At 39.8% G+C, this 18,851-nt stretch overlaps 1 protein-coding gene and 1 non-coding gene across 4 annotated transcripts in view; one reads left to right on the forward strand and one right to left on the reverse strand.

Moving 5' to 3' along the window:
• Nucleotides 1–16,351, reverse strand: part of LOC124612832 (abscission/NoCut checkpoint regulator) — a 163,691-nt gene extending 147,340 nt beyond the window's left edge. The window contains exons 1-2 of one of the 3 annotated variants that reach the window (XM_047141258.1): nt 16,169–16,351; nt 15,887–15,969 (exon numbers count right to left, since the gene is read on the reverse strand). In XM_047141258.1, coding sequence (XP_046997214.1) covers nt 15,887–15,934 — 48 coding nt within the window. In that variant the 5' untranslated portion in view covers nt 15,935–15,969; nt 16,169–16,351. Of the gene's footprint in view, nt 1–15,886; nt 16,092–16,168 lie in introns of those variants that run through there. The other 2 variants (XM_047141259.1, XM_047141257.1) reach the window with 2 other exon arrangements.
• A 1,455-nt stretch (nt 16,352–17,806) lies between these two features.
• Trnat-ugu lies at nt 17,807–17,881 on the forward strand. The gene has a single exon. It is a non-coding gene; the product is annotated as a tRNA-Thr (tRNA).
• The last annotated feature ends 970 nt before the right edge of the window (nt 17,882–18,851 follow it).

The raw sequence follows: 18,851 nt of genomic DNA on the forward strand, positions 1-18,851 counted from the left end.
CGTTTCCTCTACTGACTCCACAGTTCTTGTTCCTTTGCCACCCAGCACCTTGCTTGTCACCATCAATGCCGCCACCTCCTTCACTGATGACATCATTGACCATGGCTTTGCTGTACTGGGCACTACCTTTCCCAATGCCCAAATGACTCCAACTCTACAACCTCCTTCCTGGTCACCATGAGCAACTGTATCCTCATTTTAATTCTCCTTCGAACAACACCGACAAAGATATCCATGATACTGCTATGGGTATCCACGTGCCACCATCCTATGGCAACACATTTGTGGGCCATCTAAAGGAATCCTTCCTATCCACCTAGAATCTCACAAGCCCTCGCTTGGTTCAGATTCATTCATTGATGGTATCTTCATGACCTGAAATGTAGGTGAGAGGGACAAATCTACACTCCTCCAGAACACATGAACACCTTCTCTCCCATTTTCTCCACTGGTCCTCAGTCTGACAAGCCACCCTCCTCTGTGTTGACCTCCTCCTCAATGTACCTCTGTCCACATATAACCACCAAAAACACCTTCACTTTGACAGTCACCACTCATTCCCCACCAAGAAATCCCTTCCACAGATTCGAGCCAAATATGGCGAGAGTCTCCCTCATGTTTCCACACATCAAAATTACCCTCCTCATCTTGTCCAGGAATAGATACCAAGTTTCTCGTCTTCTCAATCACCTACCACCCCCACACACTCACTGACAGGCCACAAAGGAGCAACCCTCTCATGACTCATTATTGCTAATGCCACCATCCACAGTAATATTTTGCTGCACACCGAAACTAAGCAATATCCTTGTCTGTCCCTATTTCATCCTTGCTTCCAACAACCAGCGACATAGCTCATATACCTGCACTAGATCTAGAAGCAAGTCATGTCCCAGCTTTCCACTATCACGTACTGCAACCCTGTCACAGGCATCTACTGATCTATCAAAGGTATAGCCAATGGTGACCTCAGACACGTGATCTACCAACTTCGCTGCAATCACTGTGCAGTATTCTACGTGAGTTATGCATGTGGGTTTTAGTCTACACCTGACAAAGGACTTTGATAGGTGATAAGCTGATAGTATCTACAAGTCTTTTTTCAAGGTGCCATTCTGCTGCTAAACATCTCCTCTAAGTGGTGAGTAGCAATTTCATATTATTGTTATTCCATCCCAAATAGTGGGAAGAAGAATAAAAGTGATTGATTACAGTAATTGGTATTTCCAATTGATTCTCCCCTACATATTTAAGTGTCACTGTGGTCAAGAATTGGTGGGTCTTAAACCATGTGTGTAAAATTAACTAGGCCTCAATCATGTACAAATCACTTTTCCCCCCAGTGGCATAATCCAAAATAACTCTGGAAGATCAGAGGTTCATGAGAAGATTGACTTTTGTCTGTTTCTTCTCTTCTTATGTCTTATGACAGGTTTCAACTGGAGGCTCATACGGTGACCTGTTCTGAGTGTCTTCCTTCATCTGTTTGAACGTTCATCCTCTTCCAACACCGCCAATCTTTCAAATTCTCTTTCTATCCCTTCCCTCATTTCTACCAGTTTACCCCCAGTAGTTTTTTGTTGCAGACAATTCCTAAGCAGCATATGTCCAAGCAATGACTTTTTCCTCTTTCTAATCAGTTTCAATAATAATCTTTCTTCCCGTATTTTCTTCATTACTCCTTCATTCTTAAGTCAGTCTGTATGCTTCAAGTTATGCATACTTTTCCATGGCTACATTCCAAAATTTTCTACCTAAATCTCTTGTTTCTTTTTAACTGTCCACGGTTCTCAGCTGTGTAAACACTACACTACAGACAAAACATTTAGCAAATCTTTTGTTCAGCTCCACTGGAATTATTCTACATGTTAGTAACCACATTTTCAAATGCTCTCTTTCCCATAGATATCCTCGATATTTCAGCTTATAGCCTTCATTCCACGTCCTTGAACTTCCCAGGTACAGAAAAGATCTCACTTGTTCTATCTTTCTCCCATCTAAGAAAATATACATTGGAGTGCCCTTCTTGCTTATTATCATCCCTTTTGCCTTTCCTATATTTATATTCCTTGCCCTTTCTTGCAATACTTTTCAACATGTGCTGTAGCTCCTCTACTGATTCCATCAGTACTGCTTGATCTTCTGTGTACTTTATAGTCTTTATCCTTTCTCCTCCAATTATAATGCTTCTTGCTTTCTCTATGGCCTTATCTAATAGTTCTTCTTCATGTTTGCTGAACAGCTTTGCTGACAATGAGCATTCCTGCCTTCTATCCCTTCCAACGCTTATCTTTTATACCTCCTCATTGCCTACTTTGTTACTTTTCGTTTTGTGTATATCTCCTTCACTAAACTTGAACTTTCCAGACTGCACCACAATCTTTCAACATTGTCTGCAGTATACTCCAGCTGGTTCCATTGAAAGCCTTCTCCCAATCAATGAAACAAACATACATACCCTTGTTCATATATATCATTCTTTCTCCAATCATCCTCAGACAACCTATAGCACCTGTTGCTTCTTTACAGTTTCTGAACCTGAAGTGGTCTTCCCCAGGATCTTCCTCAATTTTCTTCTCAGTCATCCTTAGTATGAGTCTCATTACAGCCTTTGTAACATGACTGAAAACTAATTGTCCTATTCTCTGTTGTACTACTAAAAACATTCTCTCTGTCTGTCTGTATGTTCGTATAGTTCTTTGGTTGGTCTCTTTTATCTACAAACCATCTTTACGCAATGCTCAAAAAATTATTCTAAGGATTTTAAGTTCTATCTTTTCTGTCTCTGTGATGCTTGATGCCCCAAATCATGATTGCTTCTGACGCATAGAGGGCTTCTGGTAGTACAACTGTATTGTAGTGCTTGATTTTTGCCTGTCTTTTGAGATGCTTCTTTTATTACAATGCATTCATGTGAGTTTGTACACTTTCTAAAATTTTTCTGTTCGTTCTTTATTGAATGCCTTGTTTGATCCTCCTATTTGTATGTATTCTCCAAGCGACTTTAATTTTTCCACTCTGTTAACCAATCCGTATTTTGTGTGCATGACTTGTATATTACTGTTCTTTTTTTCCGTATATTGTATTTTCTCGTATTATGTCTGTAACCCTGTTTCAGCAGAGACTTCATGTAAATATTCTAGGGCTTCTTGTGCTGCTTCTCTGCATTGCCAAGTCATCTGGAAATGCTAGGCATTTTACAATTGTCTTCTTTGCACTTGTTCTTCCTAACTGAATTCCTTTTTCATTTTCTTCCCACTGCTTCATAATTTTGTCCATGACTATGTTGAATAGAACTGGTGAGAGACCATCTGCTTGTCTGACACCTGTATGTATCTCACATGGCTCCGAGAGTTCTCCCATAAATTTTATTTTGGATGTGGTGTCTGTGAGCGTCTGTTCTATCAGTGCCCTACTTTTGCTGTCTATTTTATGTACTTCTAGTGTGTCAAAAAGAGTTTGCCTGCCAATGGAGCCATAAGCCTTCTTAAAGTACATAAATGTAACTACAGTGTTGTTCACCTGTCTGTCCTTCAAGAGCATTCACAGGTTCCAAATTTGTTCAATACAAGATCTTCCCTTTCTGAACCCTGCCTGGCATTCACCTATCTTTGTATCCCCTTGTGGTTCCAGTCTGTTCAGTAACACCTTGGACAGAATTTTGTAAGTGACCAGTAATAATGAGATCCTTTTGTAATTATTAGGGTCTGTCGTGTCTCCCTTTTTGTGGAGTGAGTGAATCAGTGTGCATTTCCATTCCCATGAAATATTCTCTATACTCCATATTTCCAAGAGAATTTTACGAATTTTCTTAGTAATATTTTGGTCTGTGAGTTTCCACATCTCAGCGACAATACCATCTTCCCTTGGGGCTCTGTTGTTCTTTAGTTGTTTTATAACTTCCTCTACCTATGTGACTGTAGGCAACTTCAAGTCTGGGTTTGGCAGTGTTTCCATGACATGTAATTTTTCTTTGGGCTTCTCACAGATGAGGAGTTTATCAAAGTATCCTTAAGAATATTGCCATTTTCTTTAGTGTTTTTTTCTGGAGATCCATTTGTTCTTCTGAAGCAGATATTTGGAGGCTGATAGCACTTTATATTTTCCCTGAATATTCTGTAGAAATTTCTCATATTATTTTTCATTTAGTCTGTTTTTCTCATATCCCCTTTTCACTGCTCTAATATCTTTTGAGGATTGTTTTTGGATTTTGTGGAAATCCTGCCATGTTTCTGCTAAACTACTTCCATGCCTTCCAACTTTTCATTCAATTGCCTGAGCACAAACTGCATTCCACCATCTATGTTTGTATTTCCTGGGAGGAGCTGACCCCAACACATTGCCTTCTGAATTGTCTTCGCCTGGTCTGTCCAATTCTCTGTTGTATTCTGATTAATTTCTTCAATAATTTTGTCTTTGTTTATCTTTACGTATTCTAGGCCTGGTCTTACAATTTTGTTCTGTGTTGTCCTACTGTTCCTTGGAATTGGCCTAATCTTGACTTGTAGCAAGTGATTTTTTTTAATATATATATTTTTTTCAAATTTGATGGTCAACCCACTGCATAAAACAAACTCACTGTCTAGAAAGAAGGAAGATTATGGTTTAACATCCTGCTGATGTCAAGGTCATTAGACACAGACCAAATGCTTGGGTTGGAGAAGGAAGTAAGTGAAAATGAGTCATGTCCTTACCAAAGGGCTTTAAGCAATCTATGGAAAACCAAAATCGGGCTGACCAAATGAGAGTCTCAGTCTATGTTGTCTGCTGTGTCACCCCTTGCACCTCCTATTTTGCCTGTTTTCGCTAAAACCCCCCTCCCCAATTTCTGGCTTACAATGAGTCTGTTGAAGAATGGGAACCCTACAAAAAAATGGTTGCAGCAGCATTTCCATTTGCTTGGATGGGCTGATGTTACTTTATGCAGTGCTTTCTTTTTGTCATGGTTACCACCTCGCATGTATCAACTCTCTTTTAATAATATGTGGTCTTTCAAAATACTACTGTAAATAATGCATGCCATTGTCGCTCGATTGGAGTTCTAACATTGCTGCAAGAAACCAGAACATTCCTATAAGACTTGGGCAGTTGAGCTTCATAGTATATGCCATCAGCTTCACTTTGTTACTGATGTAAATAAGGAGTTGTATGCCTTCCATATGGTTCTTGATGCAATAATTCGGTTGGCCCTTCAATCACAAGGTTAGTGAGTGGGTCGTCAATGTGAATAGCCCTCCCTCTCCAGAGTTCTGACTATTGCACAATCATTTGAGGTTTTGAGGTCTGAATCATGGTGTGAGGTTAAAGAAGTTCAACCTGCTTCCCCTCCACCGTTTGTTGGACAGTTCACAAAGAGACGTTATGGGACAGGGGTCCACACACGAGCAAAACATCACAGTGACCATGCCAACTCACTGTGACAGCAACGACCGCAGCAGCAACACAGCAAATGCAAGTGCACCACGCTTCCCTCTTGTCAATCATATTCTGTCACTCATGATAGGCGGGATTGTCCTAAGCAGTGGACTGCTTGCTGCCAATGCAACAAAACAGGCCACATTGCTCCTGTTCTTAACACAAAATTCCAGCAGCCTATTGCAGACACTGACATGGATGTCACTCGTGTATCGGCAATCTCCATTGCACCCAATAAGCTTTTTATTGATGTTAATGTTTATCAGAAGGTTTTGAACATGCAAGTCGAGACTGGTGCTGCTGTCATTGCTCAACTTGCAAACGTAGATGGACTTGGGCTCTCCCCCTTTAGCGCCAGTGTCACATACTCTAGTCACCAACAATAAACAAAGCATTCTGATATTAGGTAGTTTCTTGGCCCCAGTCCCATACAAATCTGTGGTTCATCTGCTGACTTTTCTGGTGGTGAACTGCACGCACTGAAAATTTGTTTCGTTTAGACGCCTTTAACCTTTCCAAGTTTGCTCTTTCTGAAGAAGTTAATCTCACCTCTAATCAAGTGCCTTATACACTACTCAACTCTTTATGCTCTGAATTTTTTGCCCCGTTTTCCACGGGCTTTGGTTGTGCCAATAATTTCAAAGTCAACATCAACACGAAACCTTCGGCCAGATTCCATTTCTTTCAGGCTCGCCCAGAGCCAATGGTGCTCCGTGACCAAATCAAGGCGGATTTCGACTGCCTCACATCCTCCAGAGTCATCCAACTGATCGCATCCACCGAATGGGCTACCCCCTTAGTCATTGTCAAGAAGCCATTGGGGCAGTTATGTCTTTGCAGCATTTCTGTCAATGCTCAGTCTGTCATTGACATGTATCCCTTGCCACGTCCTGACAAACTTTTTGCTAAGCTCGCTGGTGGTCAGTATTTTTCCCAAGATTGGCCTCTCTGATGCACATTTGCAGCTTCCTGTTGATGCTGACTGAACAGCTCTTTGTCATTAACACTCCTTTCAGCTTGGCAACACTTGTGATTACCATTTGGCATAGATAACACCCTAGCAATCTTTCAACAGTTTCTTGAACAACTCACGAGGTCTGTGCCTGGCTGTGCCAACTATCTTGATGATATTGTGGTCTCCGGCTGCTCAACTACTAAACACCTCAACAACTTATGTACACTCTTTTTGGTGCCACAGGCTGCCAGGTTAAAATGTAATTTGGAAAACTGCTGCTTCTGTCAGTCACCTATAGTTTATCATGGGTTCAAGGTCTCTAGTGCTGGTATCAAATGTTTCTGCCATTGTTGCTCTTCCACATCCTACATCAGTCAAGGAACTCTAGTTGCCCCTTTTTTTTCTTTTTTTTAAGGAAAAAAAAGATAAAAGATTGCTTATTATCATCAGTTTTTGCTCAGGGTGGCTTCAGTTGTACAACTGTTACATGCCTTGCTGCACAAGGGGCATCTTTCCATCGGTCGCAGGTGTGTGAAATAGTGTTTTCCACACCGAAGTCTATGTTACTATCTGCAACTTGCTTCATAACCTACCAACAGGATCACCATTTAGTGTTAGCAACAGATGTGTCCCAGCGTGGGATAGGGTGGTGTTACCTCATAAATATTCTGATGGCTCCAAGCAGCCTAATGCACATGCGTCGAAGATGGTTAATTTAGCTCAGGCTAGATATTCACAAATAGAGAAAGAAGCCCTCGCCATTGTTTATGCCTTAAGGAAGTTTCATGTTTTCCTAAATAGTGTGAAATTCCATCTCGTCATGGATCACAAGCAATTAATTTCACTGTTTAACCCTTCAGCGATGTTGCCAGACCAAGCAGCACATTGCCTTCAACGTCGGCTGCTGCTGTTCCTCTCTCAACACAACTCACTCACAGACTCACTTCTGCCCCATGGCTAAACATGCAGACGCTGCCGCACTCTCCCGTCTTCTGGCCAGTCCAGACCCAGTTTCTGATCAGGAGGAGTTACTCCATTTCCACATTTATGAATGCACTCAACAAACTGTTAATGGTTTTCCAATCACTAGTGCTCAGGTTATGAAGACCAGTGCTATAAATCCGATATTACGGACAGTGATACACTGCATACAACTTGGCTAGCCTGTGTCACTTACATTGCGAGCATCCAAAACTCTCTCTAACTACTTTGTGCTTTGGCATCATTTCTCTGTCATTGATGGTCTTATACTCCTTGATACAGACTATACAGCTTCAAGTAGTGGTTCCCCGGCTATCCATTCAGAGGTCCTGCAATTGCTGCACGCTGATCACTGAAGGCAGGGGGGAGGGAGGTTCAAGCACCAAAGCGTTAGCCTGCCATTTTTTTTTTTTTTTTTGGCCTGGTTTGGACATCGACACCATTCAACTGGTTATGGCATGTTATCAATGTGCAACGCAGCAAGCAGCCCTGCAGCCAACAGCCAAAGTTGTCTCCATGGCTGCAATCTTCGGAGGTCTGGGACCTTCTCCACATCGGTTTCGACAGTCCTTTCCCTCCTGGCTAATAGTAATTGATGCACTCTCAGTTTCCATATGTTGTTCACTGCCCATCAACTTCAGTCTCTTGTCATAGCAGCAAGGCTGTCAAAAAAATTTTCCATTGAAGGGCTTCCGGCAATGCTGCTCTCTGATAACGGCCCTCAGTTTGTGTCACAGGAGTTTGCCTCCTGCATCACCTGTGGGATTTACACATTTTCACCCCACCCTTTGACCTGCAGTCCAATTGTGATGCTGAAAGGTTAGGGGGAGGGGGGGGGGGCGGGGGAGGGGCGGGGGATGGGGAAGCCGGGTACATAAACATTGTAGAGGGAAGCCACAGCTTGCATACACTCCGCTGCAAAGTGAAAATTTCATTCTGGAAGCATCCCTCAGGCTGTGGCAATGCCACGTCTCTGCAATATCCTTTCTTCCCAGAGTGCTAGTTCTGAAATGTTCGCAGGAGAGCTTCTGTGAAGTTTAGAGGGTAGGAGACTAGGTGGAATTAAAACTGTGAGGATGGGTCGTGAGTTGTGCTTGGGTATCTCAGATGGTAGAGCACTTGCCCACGAAAGGCAAAGATCCCACTTCGAGTCTCGGTCCGGCACACAGTTTTAATCTTTCAGGAGTTTCATATCAGTGCACACTCCGTTGCAGAGTGAAAATTTCATTCTGAAATCGTAACAGTGATTATCCAGAGTATGACACCCCCCCACGGGAATACATACATATTAAGAAACAAAATCTGTGTGTGTCTACATCTGTACGACTTCTAGTTCCAATGAGATATTGAGTGTTATCTAGTCAATGCAATTGGTCTTATGACCAACATTAAAATCTCACCCAATGTCCTCCCAGTACTAGCTCAGTTTTATAATAAGCTTTTTAATATCTGAAAATCAGAGAGTACTCTCCTGGGAATCAGGTTTCCTGCAAGGCTATACCAACTGTTGGACATGGTGCTATTAGGTGTTTAAATTCAGCGAGTTGTCAGAATTAGCTGTTGCAATTGCATTGGATAATCATGATGTTGCAGTAGATCTGATTAACCAGCAAGTAGCAGAGATACAAATAGTGTGCTCCCTCTGATTATCCCCAGTACCTCCTTTCTGGACAGCATTTTCGCTGCTACCAGCTCTTTCTCCCCACACACCTGCCCATTTCTTGCTTGTGTTGTTGCCATGTATACCTGAATTATTGTTGCTGGAATTGGTTTGATTTGGGGGAATGCCACACTCTGGATAATCATTGTTACAATTTATCAATCTCATCTAATCAGCTGACTGACAGACTAGCCAAGGATGGAACGGGGATGGAAACACTCAAACTAGATATTCCAAGTGGTGACATACTCAATGCCACATCCTACAACAATCAGAGGACATCGGAAGATAATGGCAAGATCCAGTAAACTATGTACCGTCCAACACACCACCAAGATCTGGGAGACATTGCTATTAAGCTGAAGAAGGGCAGGTATTGCCATACACCATCTCAGAATTGGGCATAACAAAATAACTCAAGAATTTCTAGCATGACAAGATCCCCTATGGTATGTCTGTGGAGAAACATTAACAGATTGCCACATCTCCGAAGACTGTACGACTGCCAACAACCTGAATCAAATGGACCCAGGATGCCACCCATCAGAGATTCAGGTGGTGAAACAGCTATGAACCATGTGTTAGATTTGCTATGAAGAAGTGGATGTTACAACAAGATTTTAAGACAACACAGTTATGTCAGTTCAGGTGAAGGAAATAAGAGGACAGGTCTCTTTCTGCCGATTTAGCCCTGAGGAGCCAAAAGGAGGTGGTACATTCAGAAAAGCCCGTACCTAATATACAATATATATAGAAACAATATGTTAAGGAGTGGTACTAAAATTCAGGGTGAAATAATATCAATGATAAGATTTGCTGATGGAATTGCTGTCCTCAGCAGAATTGAAGAAGAATTACAGGATATATTGAATGGAATGAACCATATACTGAGCACAAAATAGAGACTGAGAGCAAACTGAATGAAGATGGAAATAACGAGTAGTACCAGAAATGAGATTAGCAAAAAACTTATCAATACTGACTACCATGAAGCAGACAAAGTGAAGAAATTCTGCTACCTAGGAAGCCAAATAATATATGGCAGAGGTACTATGGAGGATATTAAGAGCAGTCTAGCAAAGGCAAAGAGGACACACCTAACCCAAAGGAGTCAATCAGTATCAAATATTGGTCTTAATTTGTGGAACTGGTTTCTTAGAATGTACTTCTGGAGCACATCAATGTATGAAGACAAATTGCAGACAATGGGAAAACTTAGAAAGGTGAGAATCAAAGCATTTCAGAGGTGGTGTTATAGGAGGAGGCTGGAAATTTGGTGCACTGGTAAGATAATGAATGAAGTTCTCCACAGAATTGTTGAACAAAGAAAGAAATGGAAAACACTGAGATGGATCAAGTGACATGGCACATGTTAAGACATCGAGGAATAATTTCCATGGTACTAGAAGGGACTGTAAGCATTACAAACTGTAGAAGAAGACACATGTTGGAGCACATGTAACAAATAATTGAGGCCACTGAGTGCAAGTGATACTTTTGTTTGGCACAGGAGAGGAATTCCATGTGGAACACAACATACTGACCAGGTCATTCCACGTCAAATCATACAGAAATTTTAGGAAATGACACCAATTGTCACGCAAATCCATGAAATTTTGGGTAGTTGAAGTTTACCTAGATATATTCACATTTCCGAAATGCAAATGTTGCAGGTCAATTACTTTTTAATTTATGATAAAAAGAAGTTGTATAGATTCAGGAATTCAGGCTTTCATAGACGAGCTCCTATATAATTTAAAAATGCATTAGTTCCTACAGTTTTTGCAGTGGAAGCTTGAATTTTTAAAAAAAATTTTTAGTTCAAGAGGAAGGTTTATATTTTTATAGTCATGCTTCTTGTAGTGAATATCCATCATTTACATCTCAGAAAAAATTGTAAACAATTTCTTTTAAACAAAATCCATGCATGGACTTTATAATTTTCTTAAGGTATTGCCCTCTCATAAATACCTTTGAAAAATTTATAATATTATTATAAATATTCTATTATGTCACACAAAAGGAATCAGTTTGTAGAAATAATGGGAAGTGTGAAAACCAATGTCATTGTAAAAGAAATATTGGTTACTAATTCATGACTAACATGTCACCACTAAATTGCTGAAGTTGGCTACACTGGATTTCCCTAGGAACAAATCATATCTGAGAAGATTGTTTTATTGCCGCTACACATATTGCATCATCCAGTTCCTTCGTTTTCAGTTGTGTTCACTGAGCATGCAGTTCTGAGCTCTTGTACTGAGTTGTACCCAGAGTCAATTATTGGTTAAAAATTCAATTGTTACAGCTTTTAACTATTCATTTCAAAACAAAAGTAAGTCCCCTAATGTTACAATAATAATGTGGAATACTTTTGTAATGAAACAATGCGACAATGATTTTTCATTATTTAATTACTTTTTAGGTTACACCAACCATCTTTTGAATTATTTACGACAAATACTGGTTTTATGACTGAAGCAGTATGGAAAGTACAAGCAGGCAGTGTTTTTTTCCTTGGACAGTATCTGCGAGATATGTGATAATGCCCTGACTTGTGTGAATGAACTGACCAATGAAGAACTAGAACTTTTATTATGACGAAGCAACAGTCATTCATACTGTAATTTAAGTGTTTCATGTGTGTGTGTGTGTGTGTGTGTGTGTGTGTGTGTGTGTGTGTGTTAAACACAAACACTAAGTACCTGCGCAGATTCTCTCTACATAAGAAAATTTGCTGTGATCCCTTCAAGCACCATAAACAATCTGTTTCATCTGGACTGTGAAATTAGTTTAGAAAAGGCAAAGACCTTCAAAATGAGAGGCTTTAGCGTTATTTCTGGGGAAAAAATGTGCCTAACCTGTCTCAAACTTATTAATGAAAAACAAGCAAGTGACGACTCATCACCAAACTATATGTTGTTGTTGTGGTCTTCAGTCCTGAGACTGGTTTGATGCAGCTCTCCATGCTACTCTATCCTGTGCAAGCTTCTTCATCTCGCAGTAACTACTGCAACCTACATCCTTCTGAATCTGCTTAGTGTATTCACCTCTTGGTCTCCCTCTACGATTTTTACCCTCCACGCTGCCCTCCAATACTAAATTGGTGATCCCTTGATGCCTCAAAACATGTCCTACCAACCGAACCCTTCTTCTAGTCAAGTTGTGCCACAAACTTCTCTTCTCCCCAATCCTATTCAATACTTCCTCATTAGTTAAGTGATCTACCCATCTAATCTTCAGCATTCTTCTGTAGCATCACATTTCAAAAGCTTCTATTCTCTTCTTGTCCAAACTATTTATCGTCCATGTTTAACTTCCATACATGGCTACACTCCGTACAAATACTTTCAGAAACTACTTCCTGACACTTAACTCTATACTCGATTTTAACAAATTTCTCTTTTCAGAAACGCTTTCCTTGCCATTGCCAGTCTACATTTTATATCCTCTCTACTTTGACCATCATTAGTTATTTTGCTCTCCAAATAGCAAAATTCCTTTACTACTTTAAGCGTCTCATTTCCTAATCTAATTCCCTCAGCATCACCCGTTAACTCCACTACATTCCATTATCCTCGTTTTGCTTTTGTTGATGTTCATCTTATATCCTCCTTTCAAGAGACTATCCATTTCGTTCAACTGCTCTTCCAAGTCCTTTGCTGTCTCTGACAGAATTACAATGTCATCAGCAAAAACCTCAAAGTTTTTCTTTCTTCTCCATGGATTTTAATACCTACTCCGAACTTTTCTTTTGTTTCTTTCACTGCTTGCTCAATATACAGATTGAATAACATCGGGGAGAGGCTACAACCCAGTCTCACTCCCTTCCCAACCACTGCTTCCCTTTCGTGTCCCTCAACTCTTATAACTGCCATCTGGTTTCTGTACAAATTGTAAACAGCCTTTCGCTCCCTGTATTTTACCCCTGCCACCTTCAGAATTTGAAAGTAAATGACAGTAATGTGAAGGTGCAGACTCCTGAAAAATCTGTGCTCAATACTAGCTTAACTAGATCAGGAGTATCCTGCAAAGCTGCATTCAGTTGCTCGACATAGCTGGTTTGCAGCAGCCAAACAAAAATTGGAATCAGCAGCTGGAGCTCTGAAAACTACAATTTCACATACATATCAAGTTGAGTTGGCTGCTGATGCAAGCACTATTCCTAACAGTGATTTAACAGAACTGGAAGAAAAGGCAAAACATCATGATGAACTCATGGACAAAATCAAACAGAAAATTGAATATGCAAATAATTGTGAAAAAATTCAGTTCCTTACTCTTAAGCTGCCTACTTGGTCTTGACAGAAAGTCAGGAACACACACCATATGTGTGTGCATGTACCACCAAAATGTTAAATTGCTTCTAAATTCCATTTCTATTAAAGAAACATAAAAAGATCTAGTCAAAATAATAACATGTGATATAAATAACTGAGCCTGTATGCTTCGTCTGTGTGAAAAATGCCCCACCAGTTCATTGCTTCAAACCGACTTAGAAAATTAAATAGAAGACTATGATCCTGATGAGATAGTTCAGTACAGTCAATGGGTATCAACTGATAGAAAGAAGTGTTTGAATCACCACTCTCTTTCATTTCTGTATCACAATCTGATTATCTGAAGATGAAGAAGGAAACACTTGACGAAGGATCAGTGTTAATTTTAATGGATTTCAGTGAAAATCTCAATTTTGTTGTTCAAGATGAAGTACAGGGGTACCATTGGAACAATGGCAGCTGCATGCTTCATACTGTCCATAAATATTACAAAAAAGACAAACAAAAAAGTATATGCATTTTACAGTCAGCAGCTCTGGTAGCCACCTCTAGTACATAATGTACCACCTATGCATTCAGGAAGGCATTACAGCTAAAACTTTTAAGGCAAGTCTAGAAAGTTTTAGCATAGATTGTCATGGGTTACTTCAGAACGCCTTCTACTCAGCACAAAACCAGAGGTCCACAGTAATTTCAGGGAATAATGCTACACATAATGAGCTTCACTACGACATCACAAATATCACAGGATGTTTCACCTTCTCAGCCAGTCTTTTGGAAAGGTAAACAGTACTTAAGAGTGGCCTTCAATAAGCTCTTCAGACACTCCTTCCCATGAGCTGAATACTTTTCTTAATTTCTTACTTGTGTTTGAAGTTATTCAATCCTCTCAGAAGTTTGTACTGTGCATTTCTTTCATTTGTTTAATGTAATTCTATTTTCTGCAGTTGTAACTGAAGTAGTGATCTCACTGATATTAAAAATATCCTCTCTCTTGCTGATTACAAAAATTATAAGGGAGAAATCAAATGAAAATAAGACAGTTGGAAAAAAGTAAGAACAATGTTTATTATTTCAAAAATAACCGCCATAACTGTTAATACATTTACTGCAGTGAGACAAGATGACCAATGCTTCCATAGAAAAATGGTTGTGCCTACCTATGAAACCATGACTAAACAGTCATGCAGTTCTTCACCTAATGCAAATCGAAGGCCATGAATGTCTTCCTTCACAACTCCAAATTTGTAGAAACAGAATTGGAAGAAATTGGGACTGTACAATGAGTGTGAAGGGGCTTTCCAGCGAAACTTCTGAAGCACTGCTGAAACAATCCTGGCAACATGTGGGCAGGCATTATGCTGCAACAGGATGATAGCACCCATCAACATTCCTGGACATTTGGGCTTGAATGTCCACATACCACTGTGTTAAAGCAGCAACAGAAGAATCACTTGGCCTCCAGATTACACCATCAGTAATGAATACAATGACCTAAACTGAGCTGATTAACCTTTCAATAGTACTATTCATTGTTTCAAAATGGAAAATAATCTCATAGCTCTTCCCAACAATACCCAAATTGTTCCTGATAAATGATACATACCAGTATAACAATTACATGGAAAACTACAAATCTAAACTTACTATTAGGTACTCAACTAATACTCAATTGTTCTATGGCTCATGGTCACAAACTCTCACCTTAATAGGGGATGTATTAAGTATTACAAGAATAAACACACATGCTTCAATTATATGACAATAAAGAATACATCATCAGAATTTTATTATCGTCTATTGTTGTATACAATAATTCACTCCTTTACATGCTAATGTATATTAAGTTAAACCTAACAGAATATGTTTCCAATGTGACACCGATTCTGAACTAAATGTGCCGCATAGGGAAAGTGACATAAGTCTAAATACCTACAAACACAGAGCTCACTGATGAAACACTGGATACGGTGGCAGAAAATGTATTCAGCATACCAGCAAATAAGCTATATTTTTAGGCAAAAGGAAAATAAGTCAACAGATGACAGTAACGTAACTTCATTGCAATTACACAAAAGTGTAATACAGGAAAAGAAAAATGAGAAAGCAACTGGAGCTCTAGAGATAGGTGAGTAGTTTATAATTATGTGCAAAAATGAAGTTAATATTCAACAATGTTCACAAATGTATTTCGGAACAAAATAATGTATCGGCTAATTATGTTCCTATTGCAGTTTTCAGATACTACTAAATAAATATACATTAAAGTCAGAAAATCAATGAGACTGTCTGTTTAAGAGGCAAGGGACTGAACCTGAACTCTCTAAAAATCTTCGCTTTTCGCTCTTAAGTCCAGCAACAAATATAGCTTGCAGCCATCTACTGTAGGAGACAACAACCATCAAACCACTAATGAACGGTTAATTACTTAGAATCAAGTGGATTCTGACAGTCTCGAAGAATTTCGTGGCTTATATAATTTCAGCGACGGTCGCAAATTGAGTGTGATAATTTCCGTTAGCAAGTATAACGGTGTGGTTTAAAGTGGGAACATCTTTCACACTGAGCTGTCAAACAACAGTGAGTATAATATACCTCTTTCCTGAAGAAGCCGAAGTTAGAAGCACAGCCGCGACATGACATCGTGTCGGATATTTAGAAGGTCGTGAAATTTACATCTGAAACCAAACAATATAAGATTTCAACCAATCTGTGCTAAATGAACTGTAAATTCCGCTTCAACGAGCTGTACACACAAACACTCGCCGATTATGCAATTTGTTAGTCATTATCTCTGACAAAATTGACAGTCCAAAACAAACGAAAAGCAATTACAAGCACGACAATGCTGCAACTCTAAGTGTCTTAAACATGTATCCTCGGTTTGTACACAGCGAAAAGGTAGCTCGAAGGACGCTTGTCTCTCTGTTGGTCGGTTGGTTGGTTTATCGCGTATGACAGAATATGTACTGATGCAAAACACGAGGCAGTAATCCCGCTCTATACGCAAAGACTTATTTGCGCAGATATCTGTGCACATAATTATTCTCAGCTAGGTTCTGTATTTCGACACCAGTATTCTGCCATAGTCATCGTAGGAGGGGAAGAGCATCATACAGCCGTAGGTTCCAGTAATGTGCAGCAGACTACTATCCAAGAAAGTCAGTGTAGGTCGATACCAAAAGAGAGTAGGAAGAAAAGACTCTTGCTGCCAGGTAGTAGCCATGGGAGGGGTGTAGGCAACGAGTTAAAATTTTAACTCGTTGGGTGTAGGCCAGACAGTGCAGAAAAAGTTAGGAGGAGGGTACCAGATCACAAGTATTATGAAGTCCAGTGCTAGCCTTAACCAGGTGACAGAGGAAATAGGAAAATTGTGCAAAGGTTTTGGCAAAGAGGATCTTGTAGTTGGAGCAGGAAATAGCCTGGCCAAGAACTGTGATTACAGAATTAGGGGTGACCTACATAAAATAGGAGTAGCAACTACACACACAATTGTGAGTTTATGGAGTCCTGCAGTGCATTACCAGTCCTGGGTTAATACTGCTGTGAGCCGTGTTAACTCTGAATTGAGCGGGTTACTGCTGACTTAAATGAATTCTCATATGAGTGCAGTGCCCGTTGCTACAATTGGGAGGTGGGGGTTATACTAGATATGGCCTGCATCTGAATAGGAGAGAGAATGATAGGTTGACTGAACATCTTGCAGGAAATGTATGAGGGGCCACCATCACAAAATGCAAGATCCCTGTGATTACTTGTGTTAGAGGGGTACCTTTTTTAGGTTAGAATCAAGTTTCAGGCACCCTGTTTTGAAATAAGTCAGTGTAACAGAAGAACCCCACAAGAATGCACAGAAAAGTAAGGTTGGCTTATTCCACCAAAATATTAGAGGACTGAGCAATAAGGTAGAACAGCTTCTTGCCTACTTGCAAAATTTAGAGGAAAAGAGAGACACCTGTCTGAGCACCACATAACCACAGGGCTAGATAAGTTACATATAAAAGATTACAGTCCAGCATCTTACTCATGCAGAAGTAATGTGAGAAAATGAGGAGTTGTTGCATATATATTAAGACAGAACACAAGTTCAAAAGCAATGACAAAAGTCTCCCTAGCAGGAGATCCTGAGTTCGAGTCCCAGTCGGGGCACACATTTTCAACATGTCCCCAATGAAGTACATCAACGCCTGTTTGCAGCTAGGGTGTCTATTTAATTATCATTTCATTTCTAGCAAACCTGCATTGGTCATCCACGGTAACTGTTCTTTCGGGAACAGATACTACCATCATATATAGTTAAAACATGGCTTCCCGGCCATTGACCTTCTTGTGCGAACGCACAAGCTATGCCCGAACTCGTATGGGACTTGGTAGATTAATCTGCCACGAGTAATGAGTATGATGGGCAAACATCTATTAGGCGCACTACGAATGTAGTGGTGTGGACATGTTGGGAATGTGGATCTCATGGGGAGCATGCAAGGGATAAGTCCCTGCAGACGCACTATCCTCTGTGCCCGCGGTGGCTTAGATGGATAGAGCGTCTGCCTTGTAAGCAGGAGATCCCGGGTTCGAGTCCTGGTCGGGGCACACATTTTCAACATGTCCCGAATGAAGTACATCAACGCCTGTTTGCAGCTAGGGTGTCTATTTAATTATCATTTCATTTCTAGCAAAGCTGCATGGTCATCCACGGAAACTGTTCTTTCGAGAACAAATACTACCATCATATATAACGAATTGGAACTCCTAAAACAACTTAGTTAAGCAACATTTGCACTTGGAATCATAGCAAATTTTGGGGAGAGAGAAATCAGTAAGTTGACATATTGTGGATATTTTCATTCAGTAATATCATATGGAATAATGTTCTGGGTAACTCATCTTTAAGATAGAAGGTCTTTATTGCCCAAAAACGTGCATAAGGATAATGTGTGGTGCTCACCCGCGATCATCTTATAGACATCTGTTTAAGAAGTTGGACATTCTGACTACTGTTTCACAGTATATTTATTCCCTCACAAAATTTGTTGTAGATATTCCATTACAGTTCAAAAGGAACAATAAGGTACATAATTATAATAGAAGAAGAAAAAAATGACATTGATTAAATTATAATAGAAGAAGAAAAAAATGACATTGATTACTCAACATTAAGGTTGTCCTTAGCACAGAAAGGTGTGCACAAAGCTGCAACAAAAATTTTTGACCACTTACCCATATAAAATGTCTAACAGACAGCAAGGTAAAACTTGAAAATAAATTGAAAAAGTTTCTCCTTGACAACTCCTATTCCGTAGAAGAATTTCTGTTTGTAATGTGCAAAAGATAGTGGGTAGGAATCGCTAGCTCAATCTGTATATCTTGTTTTCATGTCGGGGGGAAAAAATTATATGGTGATGTAAAATTAATTTACAATATGAATGTAAGGTGATTCGTTCCACAGCATGATGATTTATCGTGCAAAATGATCTATGGAACATGAAAGTAACTAACTAACTAGCTAACTAAATTATTGCTGCTATAGTTAGCTTGATTTCAGAATGTTTTTATCTTCTTA

The sequence above is a fragment of the Schistocerca americana genome, chromosome 4 (assembly GCF_021461395.2).
Source record: "Schistocerca americana isolate TAMUIC-IGC-003095 chromosome 4, iqSchAmer2.1, whole genome shotgun sequence".
Classification (NCBI taxonomy): Eukaryota; Metazoa; Arthropoda; class Insecta; order Orthoptera; family Acrididae; genus Schistocerca; species Schistocerca americana.